At 40.3% G+C, this 21860-nt stretch overlaps 1 protein-coding gene across 6 annotated transcripts in view; it reads left to right on the top strand.

Moving 5' to 3' along the window:
- LOC115258949 (semaphorin-1A) overlaps positions 1-21860 on the top strand; it is a 629606-nt gene that overhangs the window by 355593 nt on the left and 252153 nt on the right. For all 6 annotated transcript variants that reach the window (XM_062851525.1, XM_062851522.1, XM_062851523.1 and 3 more), the window contains exon 2: positions 17406-17508. In XM_062851525.1, coding sequence (XP_062707509.1) covers positions 17406-17508 — 103 coding nt within the window. The remainder of the gene's footprint in view (positions 1-17405; positions 17509-21860) is intronic.

The raw sequence follows: 21860 nt of genomic DNA, 5'->3' as shown, positions 1-21860 counted from the left end.
TCAGTAGTAGGTCGACTCGTGGCGCTAGTATCGTTTTTGCTCCTGTTTGACGTTTGCTCACTACCGACATCTAATGGCGGCCCGGCCAAACACAGTACGTTTAGCATTGGGCGATTATGTTTTCGTGACGATGTTTTTCAATAAAATTTGTTCTAAGCGTTTCTCTGTGAATTTATATTCTGTGATAAAGAACTGCGAATGCAAACAGCTGTTGTGCGAATGAGTTTTTGAATAAATCTACTATTGATTCATTGGTACTGAAAACTTGTAATTGATAATTGACAAATTGAAAGATGCATTTGTAAACAAAAAAAACGCGTTCTGGTAGGATCAGTGAATCAATCAATCAGTCAATCGTGCAGCACTAATGTCGCAGTCTGGATTTATTGCGACAATCCACCCAATGCGACATAAGTTTGTCCCAGCTTAAAAATAATAGGATAAACGTCGTACACCACGAGTTTATAGATTTTTAAGCTTTGCATTGTGATTTTCGAACGGTAACTTCGAGTCAGTAAACACTGCAACTATGCTGAAGATCTATCATCAAACAGTTTCGACTTTGGGTTAGTAATAATTGATTATTCACGAGTTGAAAAGAACGCAACAAATTCAGCTTCCGTTTTGTCTGTAACAAAAATTTCGAGATCATGTCATTATCTGTAGCCAGTAGGGATAAAGAGTAATCGTCGCGCATTCTTTGTTGCTTGTTTTGTGCCTCTTTTGTCTGACAATTCTCTTCACTGGGTAGGATTCAAACCCACGTATTCTCTAAACCAACAACAAACGCTTTAACAACCAACTAAGCCACAGAACAGGTAATGATTCTGCGGAATAGAAATCCGCTAGTTTTGTTTTCCTTGCCACCAGGATACATTGACGATTTCCTTCGGCAATTTTCCCATAGCTTCCTTCACTGATTCCATTGTAGATTCCTACAGAGAATTCATCTAGAATTCCTTTAGAGATTTTACAAGGCATTCTTCCGGAAATTTTACCTGGGATATCTTTAGATTATTTTTTGGGAATTATAACTTAGGCTTAACATATCTCGAGTGACTGTTCCATTCATGTTTTTAGGATTCCTTAAGGAATTTCACCAGAGAACCTTTTAGGTTTATATGCAGGTATTCCCTTAGAGATTTATTTACGGATTTCTCCAAGTTCAAAAATTAATTCAGGAGCCCATCTAAGGATTACTTCAATAATTCGTCCAGAAATTACTGCAGACATGGATTGCTTCAGAATTTTTCCAGGTATTCCTACAGAAATACTTCATGAAAAAAGCTCTCCCAGGATGTCCTTAAGAATTTTCTATGATATTGCCTCCAGATTTCCTCAGAGAATTCCTGAGAATTCTTGTTTCAGAGACTCATTCGGGAACTCTTTCATTTTTTTAGGAACAAATCAATTTCAAAAAAACCTCCAAGGATTACCCTAGGAAATCTTTTTGGGATTTCTTAAGAAATTCCTCCTGGAATTTCTTCAAGAACTCCCCCAGGAATTAATCCAGGACTTCCACAAGAAACTATTTCGCGGAATTCCTATTGGAATTGCTCCAGTGAATCTTGAAGAAATTCCTCAAGCGATTTCTCCAAGAATTACTCTAAGGATTCCTCCGAGAATGTATGGAGAGTTTCCTATTTGGATTTCTACAGGAATTTTTCTAGGCTTGCCTCCAGACATTCCTCCAGAAAATCCTCCAGTGACTCCTCCAAGATATCTCTCCAGGAATTGATCAAGGAATTCTTACAGCAATTTGTTCAGGATTTTTTCCAGTAAATTTTCCAAGAAATTCTCTAGGGATTCCTTCAGAAATTTCCCCAGGAATTCCTCCCAGAATATATTCTAAGAAACTCCCAAGAATTACACACTAAGAATGAATCGCAGAATTCTGTGAAAGATTTCACCGAACGTCAACTGTAAAATATGCTTTTACATATCTTTCTGTGAAATTCAATGTTTTCCTATCCAGCTGTCAAACTTTCACGGAAACTTCGGTGAAAGCAAACAAATTACCGAATTCTGTGAAATTTTTACGTAATGGTTCGGTGAACATCAAAATGTTTTGCGCGCTGCCATTTTTACCGATTTTTTGTAAAAGCAGTAGTCGGCCAACGCCAAGCGCGGGTTGTCAACAATGATTTTTTTATTTATTATTCCGTGAAATTGGCAAAAGCTATCGAAAATTTAAAGTTTAAAACAGAAAATAACTCAAAAATATAACAAATTTTATACTATTACCAGCAGCAGAAAGAGAGGTAGGTTAGTATTTTCCGTGAGATCTAATTGTACATTAATAATGTGTATTTTTTGTAGTTATTGTTTCTGCCGTGTGAAAGTGCCCGGACCCGGACAAGTCACCGTCTTGCATCTTCACATGTACGATCACGTGAAAAATACCCTTTACTTATTTACAGATAATAAATATACCACTTTCTAATAAATCTAAAACAAATTAAATTTCATTTTAATTTTGGTTTAGGAAAACTGAAAAAATATACCGAAAAGTTCGGTGAACTGCAAATTATCCAACTGAAAAATCCCCGAAGGTTCTGTGAAACCAACAAAAATAAACAATGAATTCACAGAAAATCTGTAAAACAAATCACCGAAACGCTCGGTGAATTCGACAGATGAGCATTTTCAATGTTCACAGATTGTTCGGTGAATCAAAAAATCCCCGAACAGTTCACCGAAAATTTTGCTGTTGAGATTTCGGTGAAATTTCACAGAATTCGGTGATTTATTCTCAATGTGTACCCCAGTGATCTGGATCTCCAAGATCTCCTCCAGAGATTCCTGTTGGCGTAGTAGGCAATCGGTCGTCGCCGTCCCCTTGGATCACGTTGTTAGGAGCCGCTAGCAACACCCATGTTAGTGAAAATAACAAGCCTGGTCAAGAGCCCGGCTCATTCCTCAACTAGACCCCGTGTAATATAGACGTTTCAAATATAGTTCCTTTTTTGTTCACTGTTGAACCACCAAGTACGTTTTTCTCCCTGGAGTTCCCCGATCACACCTTCAAGAGGTTATGGGCACCACCGCGAAGGATCTATCCTGCAACATTCCGTTGCTGAAGGGAAGCGGAGCAGACTTCCAGAATTGGAGTTACCGCGTACGCCTGTTCCTTGAAGCCAAGGGCGTCGCGGAAGTGCTGACGAAGGAGGTACCGACAGCGGGAGCAGAAAGGATGAAATTCGAAGAAACGGACCGGATTTGCAAAGCGTTGTTGGTGAGTTGCCTGTCGGACGAGTGTCTGGAAATCGTCCGGGAGAAGGCTACCACAAAGGAGATGTGGACCAGTCTGGAAACGACCTACGCGAAGAAGTTCGTGGCGAGCCAAACCATAATTCGGAAGCAGTTGGCTCGTCTTCGGATGAATGAAGGCGGAGACGTTCGGACGCATCTTCTGGAGTTCGATGGGCTCGTTAGGAAGTTGAAGACGGCGGGAGCGACGCTAGCGGAAAGTGATCTGGTATCGCAGCTCTTCCTGACACTGCCAGACTCGTTCGATCCACTGGTGACGGCCCTGGAGAACGTAGCGGAAGAAGACTTGAACTTGGATCTCGTCAAGCAACGTCTACTAGCCGAAGAAAGGAAGCGATCCGACCGGCAGGGCGATTCGGTTGAAGACAAGTCGGCAGCGTTCTCAAGCGATTCGAAGAAGCAAGAATTCCTTGGAAAGTGCCATAAATGCGGACGCCGTGGTCACATGAAGAAGGATTGTCATCATCGGGAAGAAAATTCAGCGAAGAAGGATGCAGTCAGTTTTATGGCCGATGCAAACGTTGCGGAGAAGAGGCCTGGACGGATCCTGTTCAAGCTTGATTCCGGATGCAGCGACCATCTGGTTGGCGAGAAGGCTGTTTTCGCTGTTTTGAAGAAGATGACCAGCCGCGTGGAGATCAAGGTTGCAAAAGATGGAGAAGCCATGCTTGCGGAACAGATCGGCGAAATCAATGCGGTAAGCAACAAAGGAGTACAGTGCAACTTGAAGAATGTGCTCTACGTTCCGGAACTACGAGAGAACCTAATATCCGTGAGGAAGATGGCCGATGCAGGCATTGATGTTCTGTTCTCCGGAAGTGTAGCTGTCTTGAAGAAAAACGGGAAGTTGTTGGCCACCGGACACCTCCGGGGCGGACTGTACGAGCTTGAGCTGTCGTTGGAGGAAGCAAAGGCGAATCACTGCGAGGTATCATTCGGAAACCTATGGCACCGTCGAAACGGGCAAATCGGCCAACGCGGATTGGAGACTATGGCCCGTAATGGAATGCTGAAAGGTGTGGACGAAAGGACAAGCAAGATCAAGTTTGATGAGTCGTGTTTTTCGTACGCTTCGATGAGACAGGATGACGATGTCCCGTTGACTGTTCACTTCCCACTCGATCAAGAGGGGGAAAGGGGCCATCCGGCCACCGTTGATGTCATCGGCGAAGTCAACCGAGAATCTGAAGCAGAGGCCATCAATGAAGGTCAAGACCCAGTTGAAGAACCAGGAAATGCGCTCCCTTCGCCCACAGAAAGACGCGAAGTTCCGAGCGAATTGTCGTCGAGGCATAGCGACTCCCCGGTAAGTTAATCGATTACTTCATCAGTTATAGAGCTGTTGCTGGCGAATTGATTCCTGCAGATGTGCCTGAATTCTACGATGAGATGACCAAGCGTGCCGACCGAGCCATGTGGATGGCTGCCGTACGAGACGAGCTGCATTCCATGGAGGACAACAAGGTCTGGCGAATTTCGAAGTGTCCAAAGGGAGTGAAGCCTCTGAAATCGAAGTGGGTGTTTCGACTGAAGGATGATGCATTCGGCAATGCGGTCAAACTCAAGGCAAGACGGGTGGTAAAAGGATTCCTACAGAAGGCTGGAGTCGACTACGAGGAGACAATTGGTCCGGTTACAAGACTTGCCACCATCAGGACGGTTCTCGCGGCCGGTGTGCAGCAAGCAAGCATCATCATCCTCTATGTGGACAACCTGCTCATCACTGGGAGGAAACTTGAAACGATCCTGAATCTGAAGGAAGCCCCCGGTATGACATTCAAGATGAGGGACTGTGGAAAAATCAGCCGTTTCCTGGGAATGAAGCTGGTGTACGACCGGTCGACAAATTCCATGAATCTTTCTGAAGAAGCGAACACCGACAAGCTATTGTTACGCTTCCAGATTGCGGATTGGAACCCTTCCAAGACCCCGACGGAGAAGAATCTGGCCGTTTTCCAGGATGGTGAAGCAACCCGTAAACCAGACCGCGAGCTTCTGGGAACAATAATGTACGTGATGCTGTGTAACAGGCCGGACCTAGGTTTCCATGTCAGTTTCCTGGGACATTGCAAATGGACGAGTGGCGGTGAAGTACGTGAACATGCAAAATCAACTGGCATTGTTCACCAAACCGGTAGATGTGGTACATCTGGAGAAGCTGTGCCAAGGTCTAGGACTGGCCGATTGAGAGGGGGTGTTGGCGTAGTAGGCCATCGGTCGTCGCCGTCCCCTTGGATCACGTTGTTAGGAGCCCCTAGCAACACCCATGTTAGTGAAAATAACAAGCCTGGTCAAGAGCCCGGCTCATTCCTCCACTAGACCCCGTGTAATATAGACGTTTCAAATATAGTTCCTTTTTTTTTCACTGTTGAACCACCAAGTACGTTTTTCTCCCTGGAGTTCCCCGATCACACCTTCAAGAATTCCTCTACATTCCTCCAGAAGTTCCTCAAGAATTTTCGTCCAGTAATTCTTCCAGGAACTAATCCAGGGATAAATTCAATTCCTCCTGGGATTTCTCCGAGATTTTTTTTCAGGGATTGCTCCGGGGATTTCTCTGGCGATTTCTTCAGAAATTCCTATCGGGTTCTCTTCAAAAAATTATTCAGTGGATCCTTCAGAAATTTCAGAAATCTTTCCATCATTTCTCCAGGGATGCACCCAAGAACTCTCCAGGATTAGCCGAACATTTCGAGGAAATATCCCATCGATTAGTATTGGAATTCTTTAAGATAGGTTTAGAGGAATGCATACAGGAGCCAGGAATTATCTCCAAAAAAATCTTCTAGAAGTTCATCCACGGATTTGTTCAGGAATCCATCCATGAATTTCTTCAAGAATACTCCCTGCAGCCCCTGCAAAGGAACTCCTTCGGATATTTGTCCAGCGATTCTTTCAGGAATATATCATGATAGTATTTTTTCTCAAGGAAAAGCTTCAATAAGTTATCCATTGCTTTTTCAGGAACTTATTCAGAGATTTCTCTACGAGTTTTTTTCAGGGAAGATTTGATGGTGTTCCTTCAGGGATTCTGCTTCAAATTTGTCAAAGGACTCCTTCACAAATTCCCCCTTGAATGCCTTCACAAGGGTTTCCACCAATGATTTTATCATTGGACTTATCCTAGGATTTCGTGACGTATCTTAGCATATCTTCAGAAATTTTATCTCCATCCAAATTTTGTGTAAGGACTCCTCCAGAAATTTTTCTTTGAATTTCTTCAAGAAGTTGCCTAGGATTTCTAAAAGTTTTCCAGGGGTTCCTTCAGGAATCCCTCCCACATTTTCTTCAGGATTTTATTCAGGGCTTCTATCAGGATTTCTTTTATTAAGTCAACACACATTTAAAATTAGAATCACGGCAGCGCAGGTTTTGGTTGCGCAGAAGTCACTGTGACTTAATTTGAACAAATAAGTTCTAACATGCTAGAAGCGTTTTCAGACATTTCTCCAGGCAATCCTTAAGGAGTTCACCTAGGGTAGACTTTTTTGGAATTCTCCCAGTGCTTTCTCCCGGAATTTCTGTGAGAAATGCACCATGAATTTCTCTTGAAATTCGTTCTTAAATTCCACCAGACATTTCTTTTTGAATACATGGAATTCCTTCGGGTGAATTACAGGGTGTTTCCAAGAGCTCCATTATTTGAGAGTTCACCGGAAATATCTCCAGAAAATTATTCATGAATTTGTCCAGGGATTCTTACTGGGATGCCTCGAAAGTTTCCTTCAAGAACACCTTCAAGAATTCTTTCAAGGACTCTCAGTGCCCTCCATTATACCACTATACCATGGATGAATTTTTAGAGGAATCTCTGAAGGAATCGCTTGAGCAATTTCAGAAGCAACTGCTGGAACAGCTTCTGAAGAAATCCCTGCAAAAGTTTCTGAAGTACAGGGGGTGGCCAAAATGTTTAGGATAGGCAATTTTTATCTCTCTCACAAAAAAGTTCATCATGCTATAACTTTTCATAGAGTGCATCAAAAAAACAGAAAAAGAGTGCATCATTGGTACAAATTTGGGCTCGATTGATTATTTTTTGCGAACTTAGAACCGTACGGGTAAAACACTTTTTTTTTGAAAACTAATTTTTAGGCTGTTATATCTCGAACACCAGTGCACAAAAATGAAAGAAATTTTGAACGTACACTAACAATATATTTATGCTTCACAAATTATCAAAACATAGGTACTTTTTGAACGTTGGAAAAAGTTACCATAGATTGACACTTTTTGGATTTTTCTCGAAAAAATGTAAGTTTTTTACATCAATGTCAATAAAGTTCAGTGTTGATTCCACTTCTGTTCTCAAGTTATCTCTAATCAGATATATTAGAGCCTATTTAGATTAAAGGAAGAACACATTTAGTAATTTGTGTGTGATATTGTAAATTTGACTTATTTTCCCCTATATGGGTAAAAATTTCAACCTAGTATAACTTAATTTGCCGTGAGAAAATATTACATTTTATAACGTCGTATTAGGTATCAATATATTGTTGATAAACTTTAAAAATTTCATTCAATTCAGTTCATTGGTTTCCGAGATATGGCAGTTCAAAACTTAGTTGTCTAGATAATAGTGTTTTACCCGAACGATTCCAACTTCGCAAATAATTAATCAATCGAGCCCAAATTTGTACCAATGATGCACATATAAAAGGTTGACAAACAGTCAAAATTTGTGATTTTTTGATGCACTCAATGAAATGTTACAGCATATTGAATTTTTTGTAGACGAAAAAAAGTTGCTTATCCCAAACATTTTGGCCACCCCTTGTAATTCTAGAAATATTGAAGAAGTCTCTAAAAATATTTCCGAAAGTATCGCTGAACAAATTTCAGAAGGAACTTAAAAAACCTAAAAATAATTTTAAATGAATTCCTGAAAAAAATCTGAATAACAGGAATGTTTTAAGAACCCATAGATGTATTTTCTGAAAAAAAAAAAATAGAAGCTATACCTAACAAAACCTAACAAAATCCTCTAATAATAATCCTAAGCAATGTTTTCAAATGCATTCCTGTAGGAAGTCATAGAGAAATTCCTGAAGGTACACTTAGGGGAAATCTTGGGGGAATTTCTGGAAAAATACATAGAGGAATACCTGGCGGGATTTTTGATGTAATATCTGCACGAATTTCTGCAAGAACGTCTTCCAGCCTTTCCATGAGAATCCTTATAAAAATCTCTGAAAGAATCTGCAGAAAAATTTCTGAAGAAATCCTTGGAGAATTTTTGAGACTTTATCGATAAATCCTTGGAGCAATTTCTGGAAGAGAAATGTCTTGAATAAATATCTAAATGAATGTGAAGAACTTTTGAGAATTTCCCTAATAATCTCTTGTCTAATTTCTAAATCAACTCTTGGACAAAATAGTTAAGAAAACTTCTGAGAAAATTTTAAAGAAGTTCAGAATTTCTGATGCTCAATGTATCCGAGAATCATTTTCAAAAAGAGGCCCATGGAATATTTTTGTTAAAGTTTATGGAAGGTTGTTTAGATGAATGCTTTAAAAAAATGTTGTATAAAAATTTCTCTGTGAAAAAAAAATTAACAAATTCGTAGATGAAATTCCTGAAGTAATTTGTTGGATTGCTTACCTTGCAACATTTTTGGAAGCTATACGTGCAAGATTTTCTCAAGGAGTTCTTCGAGAAATTCCTGAAGGACATTCTAAAGTCTAAAGGAATCCCTAGAAGATTTTGTAAAAGAGTTTCAGACTGAATTTCTTTAAGATTTTCTGGATATTTTTTTAAGTATATATACGAGGAGGTTCCAAATCATTCTCTGAAAGTTTTTTATGAATCTCTGGGAGGTTTTTTTTTTTGAGATATTACTGTATTTTTTTAAAATGAGTCCTAGGATTGATTTCAGCAAGGGTCTATGAAGAATTGTAGTATAATCGGTAGATGTTTTTTTAAAGTCATCCCTGTAAAGAAATCTCTGAAGGAAAATATGGAAATGTTACTGAAGAAATTACTAGTCGAATTTGTAATAAAAGCCATGGATGATTTTCTGAAAGATTCCCTCGAAAAATTTGTAAAGGAACCCCAAGGGCAGTTTCTGTAGGAATCCTAGCAGAAAATTTCCGAATGGAACTCACATTTTTTGAAGAGTCCTTGGAGGGATTCTAAAAAAATCACAAGAAAACTTTATGGTTCGGATTTTCAAAAAAAAAATCCCTGCGGCAATTTCTAAAGCAAATCCTGGATAAAGTTTTGGAATAAATCTGTGGAAAATCGTTTGAGAAAATGCTCGAAAGAATTTTCGAAGGGTTTGAAAAAAAACTTTCTTACACAGTTCTTCGTGAAACTTCTGGAGGAATCCCTAGTGGAGTTTCTGGAGAAAATGAAAGTTGCGATGGGAGTTTCTGGTGAAATCCTTAAGTGAAATTCCAAAGTAATCTAAGTATAATTTTTTTTTAAAAACTTTTGAAGCATCGCTCAAAATTCTATCGTAGGGAACTCTGGGAAATTTAAGAAAAAATGTCTAAAGAAATTTCTGAAGGAATCTCTGAACGAATTTTTGGAATAATCCCTTGAGGAATTTCCACTCAAATTCATGGATACTTTTTGGAAAAAAAATGGAGGAATTTAATAAGTAAATCATGCAAGAGGGTTTGAAAGGATAATTTTGTGTTATTTCTAGAATTGAAAGAATTTATTAACAAATCTCTGAAGAAAATTTCCGAATAAATCCATGGGAAAATTTTCAAAATAATCAATGAGGGAATTTTTGGCCGAAGACTCAGACGAATTTTATAAAGATTTTTTAGAAAAAAAATCTGACGCAATTTATGGTGGATTTGATAAATCCAAAAGATTGTCAAAACAAATGCGTAGAGAAATATTCCAGAAGAATTTTTTAAGAGACGAACCAGCCAAGGGCTGAAAGTCTCTCTAATAAAGACAAATCAATCAATCCAGAAGAATTTCTGAAATAATCCCTGAGTGAATTCCTTTAACAATCTCTGTAATGATTTGTGGAAAACCATGGAGGAATGTGATACTTTTGGAGAAATACATGGATTTTCTGAAATAATCTGTAACATGATGATTTGATTTGGGAAGTTTTCTTCGGAAACCGTCGTAATAAAGTGGAAAATTTAGGATTCACTTACTTTTATTTTACAACGCAGAATTGCAACAAAAGACGATCGAGCAGATAACAGTACAAATATACACTACTCGTACAGAAATATCGTTCAGCAAATACAGCACAATTGTGCTTGTCACGAATCTCTAAATTTCCGAAGGTATACCTTGAGGAATTTCAGAAGGGATCCCAGGAGAAATTTCTGAAGCAATTCGTAAAGGAATTCCAGGGTAAATAAATCCTCGGAGACATTTTCAAAAGAATCCCAGAAGGAATTTTGATTTTGGACAATTTCAATAAAAAAAAATATGCTTCGATTTTATGTAAAATTTGATATTATAGACATTTAGAAAATTGAAAAGACTGCTAAATCGAGGTATACCTGTATGTAATACCAGCACTTTTCGTTTATCACCATCACCCAAAAGCGCAACCGACGAGATTCGCATAGTTCCCACGATCGTCGTTCCACTACTGCTCAAGACACTTTGTAGCAATTTGATGAACCCACTTACTTAGTGTCATATTGTGCGACAAAATGCGCCATTCTTCAATTCAATTGTAGCTGCAATGGCGGCAATCTGTGCGGTAGATGGAAAGAGAAAGAGCGTTGCCCTCTCCTGGTATCCCACCATCGTCAACATCCACGGAATCCACATCAGAGACATATTTCGGGACGTCGTCGTCGTCTACATCGTCGATTGGGAGGTATTGTTTCGCTGTGAAACGTTTGTTGGGTGGTTGGGTGCAGAACGTGGAATGCACCACATCACAGAGAGTTGCTCTTTTCGTCGCTCTGATCTAGGTGCATACCTACTGAACGATGCCGACCAGCAACGTTGTCGTCAGCTGGATTTTGATTGGATTCATTCTTTGTAACAACTGTCATTATCATCAGTGTCATCATCTTGGTTCGGTTCTACTGTAGTGCAGGCACAAATTGATGGGGTGATTATTGGGCTAGTTGAAAAGAATTTGACTTCGGCAAGGAAAAGGTCAAAACATTTCATGATCTAGGTGTAGGAGTTGTGACTGTTTCCATCAAGCAGACGAATTTCTCATAAAAGCCTTGGGATCTCGAAAAACTTGGAAATTCTTTGTGATATTGTCGTTGTAGGTGACAATGGGTCAGAGGGGTGAGATTGGGTCAAAATATTATCTGAAGTATCTCATCAAATATTGCGAATATGGAAACAAAAATTTTATGGTGTCATCCTCGTAGTTGCCAGCAACTCCTAAAAAAAAAATAGGTTTCTAGAGCAATTAGTTAGTTTGACACTTATAAGTGGATTGATACTTTTTAGAATTTTAAACTCATATTTATCATACGATATATTTAGTATTGGTAGGTAGTATCAACATTGACCAGATCTTTATTAACTGGCTTTGTTGTCAATGCGGAACATAGTCGGTTTCTTTGACCCATTCTCACCCCCTCGAAGGGGTTAGCATGGGTCAATTTTCATACACTTGTAGTTTTAAGGAAAATTGACGAACTCCAAATATTTTTTCATCATTAGTACATGCATTACCAAAGATCACATTTCAATCATCAAAGGACTTTTTCATGCAACGAAACAAAAGTTATTGAACAATGAATGTGGAAGTATGCATATTTGTCCCATCCTCACCCCCAACGACGGTATTCCAGAAATTGCTTTTGATGCCGGAATTCCTGGATTGATTGATTGATTTATCTTTATTTGAGAAACTATCACGCTCTTCTGGAGTTTTTTCTACGTTTTTTCTGTAGTTTTGGTATTCAATAGTATAAAAACGGTAAAATATTGGGCGGAATATTTTTTCTGGACATCCTAGGTCATCCAAACTATTCTTGAGTTTAGATCCTTAAGTCTATGGCTGTAATGGTAACTTCTTTCATTATACAAAGCTGCGATTTGCAATCTATCATATCCAGTAAGTCTTCTGAAAATTCAATAGACAGTAACAGATCATTCGGGATATCCTACATCATCCAAACTGTTCTTGAGTTTAGATCTTAAAGTCTATGGGTGTAACGGTAACTGATTTCATTATACAAAGCTGCGATTTGTAATCTATCATGTCCAGTAAGTCTTCTGAAAATTCAATAGACAGTATCAGATCATTCGGGATATCCTAGGTCATCAAAACTGTTCATGAGCTTAGATCCTAAAGTCCATGGTTGTAACGGTAACCGATTTCATTATACAAAGCTGCGATTTGTAATCTATCATGCTCAGTATGTCTTCTGGAACGTAAATAGACAGTATCAGATCATTCAAGATATCCTAGGTCATCCAAACTGTTCTTGAGTTTAAATCCATAAGTCTACGGGTGTAACGGTAACTTTTTTCATTATGCAAATCTACGATTTGTAATCTATCATGTCCAGTATGTCTTCTGAAAATTCAATAGACAGTATCAGATCATTCGGGAATTCCTAGCTCATCCAAACTGTTATTGAGTTTAGATCCTAAAGTCTACGGGTGTAACGGAAACGGCTTTCATTCTACCAAGCTGCGATTTGTTATCTATCATGTCCAGTAGGCCGTCCTTTATTTTGCAAAAATTTGAAATGTTATAAGTTCGTTTGTGGAAAATGATCGTTTTAGCTAAAAAATGATCGTGTCAAAATTTGAAGTCCGTATCTCAAGGCTAAGTGGTCCCTCAAGGGACCTAAAGTTGTCAAAAATTGTATGAGATCAAAAAAATAGGAATTTTTTTTTCGGCATAAAAATACACTATTCTACTAAAACCGGTGATTTAAGGACCCTTAAGGGCTAAAAATGTGCTTAGATTTGCGATATCTCTGCTCGTTTCCGAGTTATTGACAAAAAAACAACCGAAAAATTAGCATTTTTGACCATTTTTTTAAGATTCTCCGGTTTTAGTTGAATAGCGTATTTTTATGTCGAAAAAAAATTCATGTTTTTTTGGTCCCATACAATTTTTGACAACTTTAGGCCCCTTGAGGGACCACTTATCCTTGAGATACGGACTTCAAATTTTGACACGATCATTTTTAGCTAAAACGATCATTTTCCACAAACGAACTTGTAACATTTCCAATTTTTGCAAAATAAGGGACGGCCTAATGTCCAGTAACTCTTCTGAAAGGTAAATAGACAATATCAGATCAGTCGGGATATCCTAGGTCATCTAAACTGTTCTTGAGTTTAGATCCTAAAGTTTACGAGTGTAACGGTAACTTCTTACATTAAGAGCTATGATTTGTAATCTATCATGTCCAACAAGTCTTCTGAAAGTTACAGTTGTTGTTTTTATCACCTATGCTTCATAACAGTAAGGAGCCCATAATATTCCAAAAATATATAACAACGCGTATTGTTCCTCTAACTGCTTTGATAAGTACAGTGGACTATGTTACACCTTAACGTAGTGGCAAAAGCTATTATCACAAGTGTAGACCTGAAGCTATGATCTCTGGAGTAGTGATGTTGATCTGGAATATCTCAAAACTATCATTACAGATTACAGTCTAAAGTTCATTGTGAGACTAACTACTGTTACTATCAAGAGCTAAACTTCAGGATAGTTTGGACGACCCTCAATGTCGCAAAGGTTCATAAAAATATATAGTAGACTTTAGGTTGATCCGGTCACCGCTATTGATTATGAAACGTTACTCAGTATGTCAGATATAGTTGATGTTACGAGTGTAGACCTGAAGTTCTGAACTCATGGATAGTTTGGCTGACCTGGAACAATCTCATAGTGTCTAAATGATGTTTGAGATTTCAAGAGCTTCACGGAACTCAGCAGATCCTCCTATGCAATTATTTATGGTGAAAACACATTTTTTTTCTTGTAGATTTGAAAGGCTTCATTATAGAACAGTTTGGACGACCGTGAATTTCCCAAAGGTTTATAATAAATAAAAGCCGACTTCAGATTGTTCCAGTAACTGCTGTTGATTATGCAGCGTTACAGATATGGATACTGTTACGAGTGTAGATCTGAAGTCCTGAACTCCAAGGAACTTTGGCTGACCTGGAATATCCCTATAGTGTCTCTAAATGTCATTTCGAATTTCAAGAGCTTCGCGAATCCCAGCAGGTTATGCAATACTATTATTTATGGCGAAAACACATAAAGTTATTCTTGTAGATTTGCAGGACTTCATTATAGAACAGTTTGGACGAACCTGAATGTCCCAAAGGATTATAAAAAAAATTGTCTTCAGATTGGTCCAGTAACTGCGGATGATTATGTAGCGTTTCTCAGTATAACAGATATGGATACTGTTACGAGTGTAGACCTGAAGCACTGAACTCCAAGGTAGTTTGGCTGACCTGGAATATCCATGTAGTGTCTCTGAATGACATCTGAAATTTCAAGAGCTTCGCGGAGCCCAGTAGATTATACAATACTATTATATATGGTGAAAACACATAAAATTATTCTTGTAGATTTGAAGGACTTTATTATAGAACAGTTTGGACGACCCTAGATGTCCCAAAGGTTTATAATAAGCTCTTAGACTTCAGATTGCTGCAGTAACTGCGATTGATTATGTAGCGTTTCTCAGTTTAACAGATATGGATGCTGTTACGAGTGTAGACCTGAAGTCATGAACTCCAAGGTAGTTTGGCTGACCTGGAATATCCCTATAGCGTCTATAAATGACATTGTAAATGTCAAGAGCTTCACGGATCTCAGTATCTTATGCAATGCTATTAGTTGTGGCGGAAATACATAAAATTATTCTTGTAGATTTGAAGGACTTCACTACAGGACAGTTTGGAACACCTAGAACACCTTTTGATATTCTTGATGAAGGCTAAATGGATGTATATAAACGAAACCCACATCAAAGTTTAGCTTTTAGAACAACTGGTATGTCAATTATTTTGTTTTTTTTTTCAAATTTCATGGTGTTCAGGATGTTCTAGGTTATCAATGACGTCCTAAATACAAATATCCCATATTTTCCCTAATAGAAGACTCAATTTGCAAAAACTTTGCCGAAGACAGTATTCTGTTTTATCGAATGGGTGAATTTATATAGCCGTTTCTATGTTGGGGTGGGGTTATATATGACCCCTCCGGCTCCAAAGGGTTAAAAAGATTTACCACCATAGTTCAAAATTAAGTGAAAACAAAGTCTGACCTAAAGTTCTCTTAATGCTCTTCAAATCTTTTGCATCATTATATAGTGCGTTGCATGAAAACCACATGTATGGCGACTACTTTTCCAGGTCTTGAAAGATGGCATAAATTCAGTGCATATCACGTGCAGTCGCAGCAGTCATCACATCACCCGACCACGTGGTGAACAAAGATCACTATGATGGAAAACTTGAAAACCAGGTCTATTGCCTTATACGACTATCTCGCGCGTATCTTTGACTGTGACCAAAAGTAGTCGCCTCAAATTCTGCACCAGGGAAAGGACTGTTGGCTCATCATTTTGCAATAGAATTTAAACTTGAAATGATCAAGAAAATGACGAAACAAAAAAATCTAACGTGTCAATCCACAATCCACTGTTGATTAATTACCAATCGAAAGACCACTAAAGCGACAGCAAATCCCAATCCGGCAGCGTTCAGCAAACCGATAACAACGTGTGATCCGTTTAATTCCTTTTAAAATTAATCAACTTTCAGATCATCGCAAACTTGATTTACTCAACGCAACTCAATTTACAGTATTGATGACTCACTGCAGCGTACATAGGTACATAGGTAGATGGAAAGCAAGGAAAAAAATGGATTTTTCTTCCCACTTCCCATTCTCTACGCTTGCGGATCCTTATGTAGGTTCTTGTTTTTCATCGTTGCTGGCAAGATGCAAGCAGTCTAGGCGTGATGTCTCCCAGATTTTTTTTCCCCAGTCAGCACCATTTTCTCAACTTCTATCCTCGCTTGGTGCTCCATGAATGAATCTCTACGCCATGCCAACCGGCTCCAGGCGGCTGCTCCTCCGAGTCCTAGTTTCCATCCCCTGCCTGGTGCACTTTCTTATCTCCGTCCGTGTCTATGTAAATAAACATGTTGATGTTTCCTTTCTGATAAATTACCTACCGTTTATCGTTCGCACGCTTCGTTCATCGGTTTCGTTGGCTTACTTCCATTGAAGGAGCGAAAATCCCGAACCATGCGCTTTCCCGTATTTGCTAACTCAAGCACTAGGCATAGCCAGGACGGGACTACGGGAGAAACCCAGAGGAAGTGGACCCATTATTCTCCCGTGATTGCGTTACGCTCTATCTGGTGCAATCGTTACTCGTGCCAGTCACATTTGTCTTGCCTGGGATCCAAAAGTATCGATTTTGGCTTTACACACTCGGAACGGTTAGGGTAAAAGCTCCCTTAGTGGAGGTAGTACCAATAGTGGTGGTAGTGCCAATTTAGCACTATTTCGAACAAAAAGCTTGCAAATGACATTTTTAATAGATGCATCATAACTAATTAATAACATTGATTCAGTTTTGTGTTCAGGATTTGCCGAAAAACCTATTTTAAACAATTATTTTCCTTATTTTTTTTTGCTCCTTTGCACCTATAGTGGTGGTAGTGTTCCTATAGTGGTGGATCCCATAAGAACCCAATGGGATGCGCCACTATAGGAACCAATGTTAAATTTTACCTCCATAATAAGAACCGTGTACCTATAGTTGGTGCAAGTGATTTATTAGCAAAAACTTAAATAAACAATGTTTTATACATTTTTCCTAGCAAATTTAAGTGAAAAACTACCGATTAACGTTTTCAGACTTTTTATTTTGTGGTATTATCAATTTTATTCAATTATTTTTCTACAACGAGCTACTAGTAGCACCACTATTGGTACATTTACCCTACTTGAAGGAGGGATTGGAGTCGTTTATTTTCGTACGTAGGTACTGTTCGTATTGTACTTGTGGTGACCAGAACGTAGATGCGAATCGTTTCTATACGTGTGCTGTGCGTAGATTTATCGTTGCAATCGATGACTCCTATTTACTCATAAACAAATCAACATGCAATCTTTTACCAGGTATATGCACTGCACTTGTTCTAACTATTTCCTGCGTTTTTTTTTTCTTTTCAGCCGACGAAGAATACCTGAGGTTTCAGGGAAACGAGTCGATAAATGACTACTTCAAGCTGGTTCTCCGGGATGCCACTAGCAATAGCCTTTTGGTGGGAGCAAGGTGAGTCATTGATATTAATCGTTATCTTCGATGTTGTTTGCTACTGATACTTACTGATGTTGTAATCTACTAAACCGACTTCAGTGATACAATGTTTAAAAAAATGAGCTGGGATTAACTACTACGTCATCGAAGGAGGAGAGATTACTTTCCTGACCACCCAGCCAACCACATATCGTAAATCATTGTGTGGAAAAAATCGTATATTTTCATATATTGAATCAGAATTGTATAATAATATGTATATTTGTTGACAATGATTGCGTAAAATCGCATTTCATGCCAAATTAAATTTCAATTGCGTTTTGTTTTGTTTCAATTGCGATTTTGTTTCATAAAGTCATCTCCGATCACAAAAGGTGCGAGATACTATCGGTAGGATCGCACAAAATCGGATAGAATCGTGGAAAAAACATACATTCTTAGTGTCAAGCTGCAAGTTTGCTAGCATCGTATATATGATTTATTTGAATCGTGGAAATCGTCGCTTCACATCGTACATGAATCTGCTAAATCGAGCTTGCTACCTAAAGGTATGATGAAAATCGGTGAAATCGTATACAACTATAACAATGTTGTTGAACGAGCCGGGACTCGTAGCTACCGGAATTGAAGGTGTTACTTCCCGTTCAAAGCTTGAACGGCGCACAGGAACCACAGAGCAATCAATTAGCACCACACCTGATCTTTCTTTTCTTCTCCGAAGGTAGAATAACTTCACTCGCACCTTAAGTATTGAGCGATAGCGAAAGGAGCACTATTCAACCGCGGATATCCCCAATCGTACCACCATTCGCTAGCATTAGATTGCTAGGAGTTTGCTCTTTGGCCACTTATCGTTGCGTTCGGATCTTGAACAGAATTCAATTTGTTCTTTATGCTATAGTCACTCTATTTCACACATTTCACACGACCGTGTAGACACAGAACAATAAACGACCGGCCGTATAGCTTCTGCTTGCTATAGAGGTATATTTCAGACTAACTTCTATCAATTATTTTGCTGTGCTGCGCACAGTGGTCAGCTTGGCGGACCATGACTGAGATCATTTGCTCTTTTCAAATCTCTCAGAGCGGTTATCTTACATTAGGCTGGTTCAATTTCATAAGGGTTAGACCGTTCGCAATGCTGTTTTATTGCGAACGGCCTTAGTTTAAATTCAATTGATTTCATATTACGACTAGGGTTAGTATTATTTGCATATGTACAAAGCCAATTCAGTAAGATGTTGTTATTCATGAACGGTGAATACCGATCAGTTGTATATTGATAGTTTACGTCACACTTGCGTCGTATACGAAGTGAATGAAATCGTATATTCATTTTTACAGTCGCAAATGATTGTTACTGCACTTTTAATAGTCGAATCTTAATCTCGGAAATCGTAAATGGTTTTGTTTACATATTTGTATGATGGAGAAAAAGAAAAAATGGTATTTTTGTATTTTGTTGTTGTTGACACGTTCCAACTATGGTAGCAATAATTTTAACCAAATATATAGGTTTTCATACTAGCAGATGACTTACAATAAGTGATGTAAAGATTCCAACATCGATGTGAATTCCGGGCCTCTTGCACGGCACCACTTTTGGTGCTACTCAATGCACAACAACAACGCTCCCACCACAAGTCTCGCATCGTATCAGGTGCTATCCTTAAATTACGTAACGCTCTAGGGGGAGGGGGGAGTATGGTCAAGCGTTACGGCCCATACAAAAATTTTCGGGGTTTCATACAAAAAAGCGTTACGGAGGGGGGAGGCGGGGGGGTTGAAAAATGTCGATTTTAGCGTTACGTAATAAATGGACGCTGCCTCATGCTAATTTTTATTTGCTTCATGCCATTCACTTTGAACTCCCTGTTTTCAACTTGGCAATATAGCCAATAGAGATAGCGCGCAGTTCTCAATCAAAGGACCTAAGTTCGATTCCCACTGAACACCAATTGTTTTTTTTATTTGAAAATCTTGAGTCGTATATTGGTACCCTCAATCGTATTAAGATCATGTATAATCGTATATATAGACGGATAAAATCGGTGAAATCGTAGAATTTTTTCGAGAAATCGTAAATTATGTTGGATGGAATCGCAGTAATCGTATATATGTTTCGATATGGCCTCCACTTTAGTATGTATATGCTTGTTTCGTGCATTGAATACGATTTCTTTGGTGCTATATATGTGTGACTATTTCAGTTGCAATTTCGATATAGCAACCAAATTGCTGCGGGGTGGCCTCTGCTGTACATAATAGTAGCCGTCTCCATTCCACTCGATCCATGGCTGTTTGTCTCCAGTTCCGCACTCTTCGTAGGGTCCGCAGATCGTCCTCCACTTGGTCGACCCACCTAGCTCGCTGCGCTCCACGTCTTCTTGTACCGGTCGGATGACTCTTTTTTTTTTCTTCTAAACCATAGGGGGATAATCTGCTCAACAGACACCCTAACACAAGGTAAGGGTAGTGTAGGTCTGAGGCCGTCTTCTACAACAAAAGTAAAATCCAGGACTACTCTCTCCTCGTACCCACTAAACCATTCCTATGGTCGATAAACCCTACGTCTCTCCGGAACCACCAAGAAGGTATTGCTTCAGAGAGGGGCTAGTGCACATCGCACCCACAAGGTTAGCTGCGTAGCCTGCAGCAACGAACATCGATGACTCGCTTTGGAGAGTTCATCACGGTAGCATGCTGGCGCTTAGCCAGTTTCCCGAGTGGTCCTCACCACTCCCTTTGTCCTCGGAAGGCGGGCAAGGTCAACCCCGCCCGCGCCCTACTGCTGAGCGGACATCAAGAACTGATGCCCACATGCAACCCGATCTGACCTGCCCGCAAAGGAAGGGTATCACTACCCTTCAGGCCCTATCAGATGCATCCGTAGGTTGCAGACAGCAGGGTCTCACCTACCCCGACCCTTGCCGGGGACCCCTTTCCAACCGCGGGCTCAGATCCAACCCAGTAGACTGACGCCACGACAGCACCGCTACCGGGCCACATAATCGCTGTAAGGGTCGATCTCGACCGCAGGGCACCGGTATGACCTACGAAGCCGACTCCGAACCCCTGGACCACCTCTTGTACTGCATCTGGACTAGCCACTCTCCGAGTCCACGCGCCACCTCCTCTGTAGCTCCCAGACGATATGGGTGATAGCCGTTGAAACGGCGTTCCAGCCAAACTCATCCCTACACATTAGGTTGTCCCAAAAATTGCACATGGTCAAAAAACTTGGGGGCTCACCCTGCAAATGATAGCTAAGGGTGTTAGAAACAAACTTTTGTATGACGGCAACTTTCAGAAATGACGATTAGAGGTCGCTTTCCCCGCCTTTGGCAATAGTACCAGGCTCTGCCTCTTCCAAGCTTCTGGGAAAACTCCCTCGTCCAGGCATTTCTGCATAGCAGACCTGAACATCTCGGGAGCCTCTGCAATAGCTACTTTTAAGGCCAGGTTCGGAACTCCGTCCGGACCTGGGGCCTTACCTACGCTAAGGGACTTAGCTATCCCTGCAAGTTCCACATCGGTGACCCTCTCCTCATCGCCAGCCCCAGTCCCCGGCTGTCCTACGAAAGGAGGCCAAGGACTAGGATCATGACGCGGAAAAAGTCCTCCAATGATCCCCTCCAACATCTCTGGAGATTGCTCTGTAGGAGCCATCACACCTCTCGTCTTGGCCATAACGACCCTGTAGGCGTCACCCCACGGGTTCGTATTGGCACTCTGACAGAGACCCTCAAAGCAGGCCTTTTTGCTTGCTCTTATCTCGGTCCGAAGCGCGGCTTTTGCAGCGGCGAACACCACCCGCCGTTCGTTTCGCTCTTCCTCTGATCGTGCTCGCTGCATCCGCCGCCTAGCCCGTAGGCAGGCGCGGCGCAAGTCCGCAATCGCATCGGTCCACCAGTAAGCTGGTGGCCTCCCATTTCTAGGGTGGACTCGCCTAGGCATGGTCGCATCACACGCACGTGAGAGCACCGCTACCAGCTCGTCGCCGTCTAAACCGATTAAGTTTCGCTCACGGCGGAGCGCCTCCCTAATCACCCCTTCGTCGAAGTATGATGTCTTCCACCTGCGAGGGCTTGGCCTTGGCCTAGCCGCCTCTTCTTCTATCCGCTGTCTGCTGTTGTTGTAGTCGATACTGTAGCGAACCGCCAGGTGGTCGCTGTGAGTGTAGCCATCATCTGCTCTCCAGTTCGAACTACTTGTTAGGCCAGGACTACAAAAGGTCACGTAAATAATTGACTCCGCTCCGTTTCGACTAAAGGTACTCTTGGTACCGACATTAGCCAAGTCGACATCTAAGATGGCCAGTGTTTCTAGCAGGATCTGACCCCGCTGGTTCGTGAAACGGCTTC

This window comes from Aedes albopictus, chromosome 2 (assembly GCF_035046485.1).
Source record: "Aedes albopictus strain Foshan chromosome 2, AalbF5, whole genome shotgun sequence".
In the NCBI taxonomy this organism is placed as follows: Eukaryota; Metazoa; Arthropoda; class Insecta; order Diptera; family Culicidae; genus Aedes; species Aedes albopictus.
The sequence above is the reverse complement of the archived record's forward strand: the minus strand, read 5'-3'. Positions and strand labels throughout refer to the sequence as shown.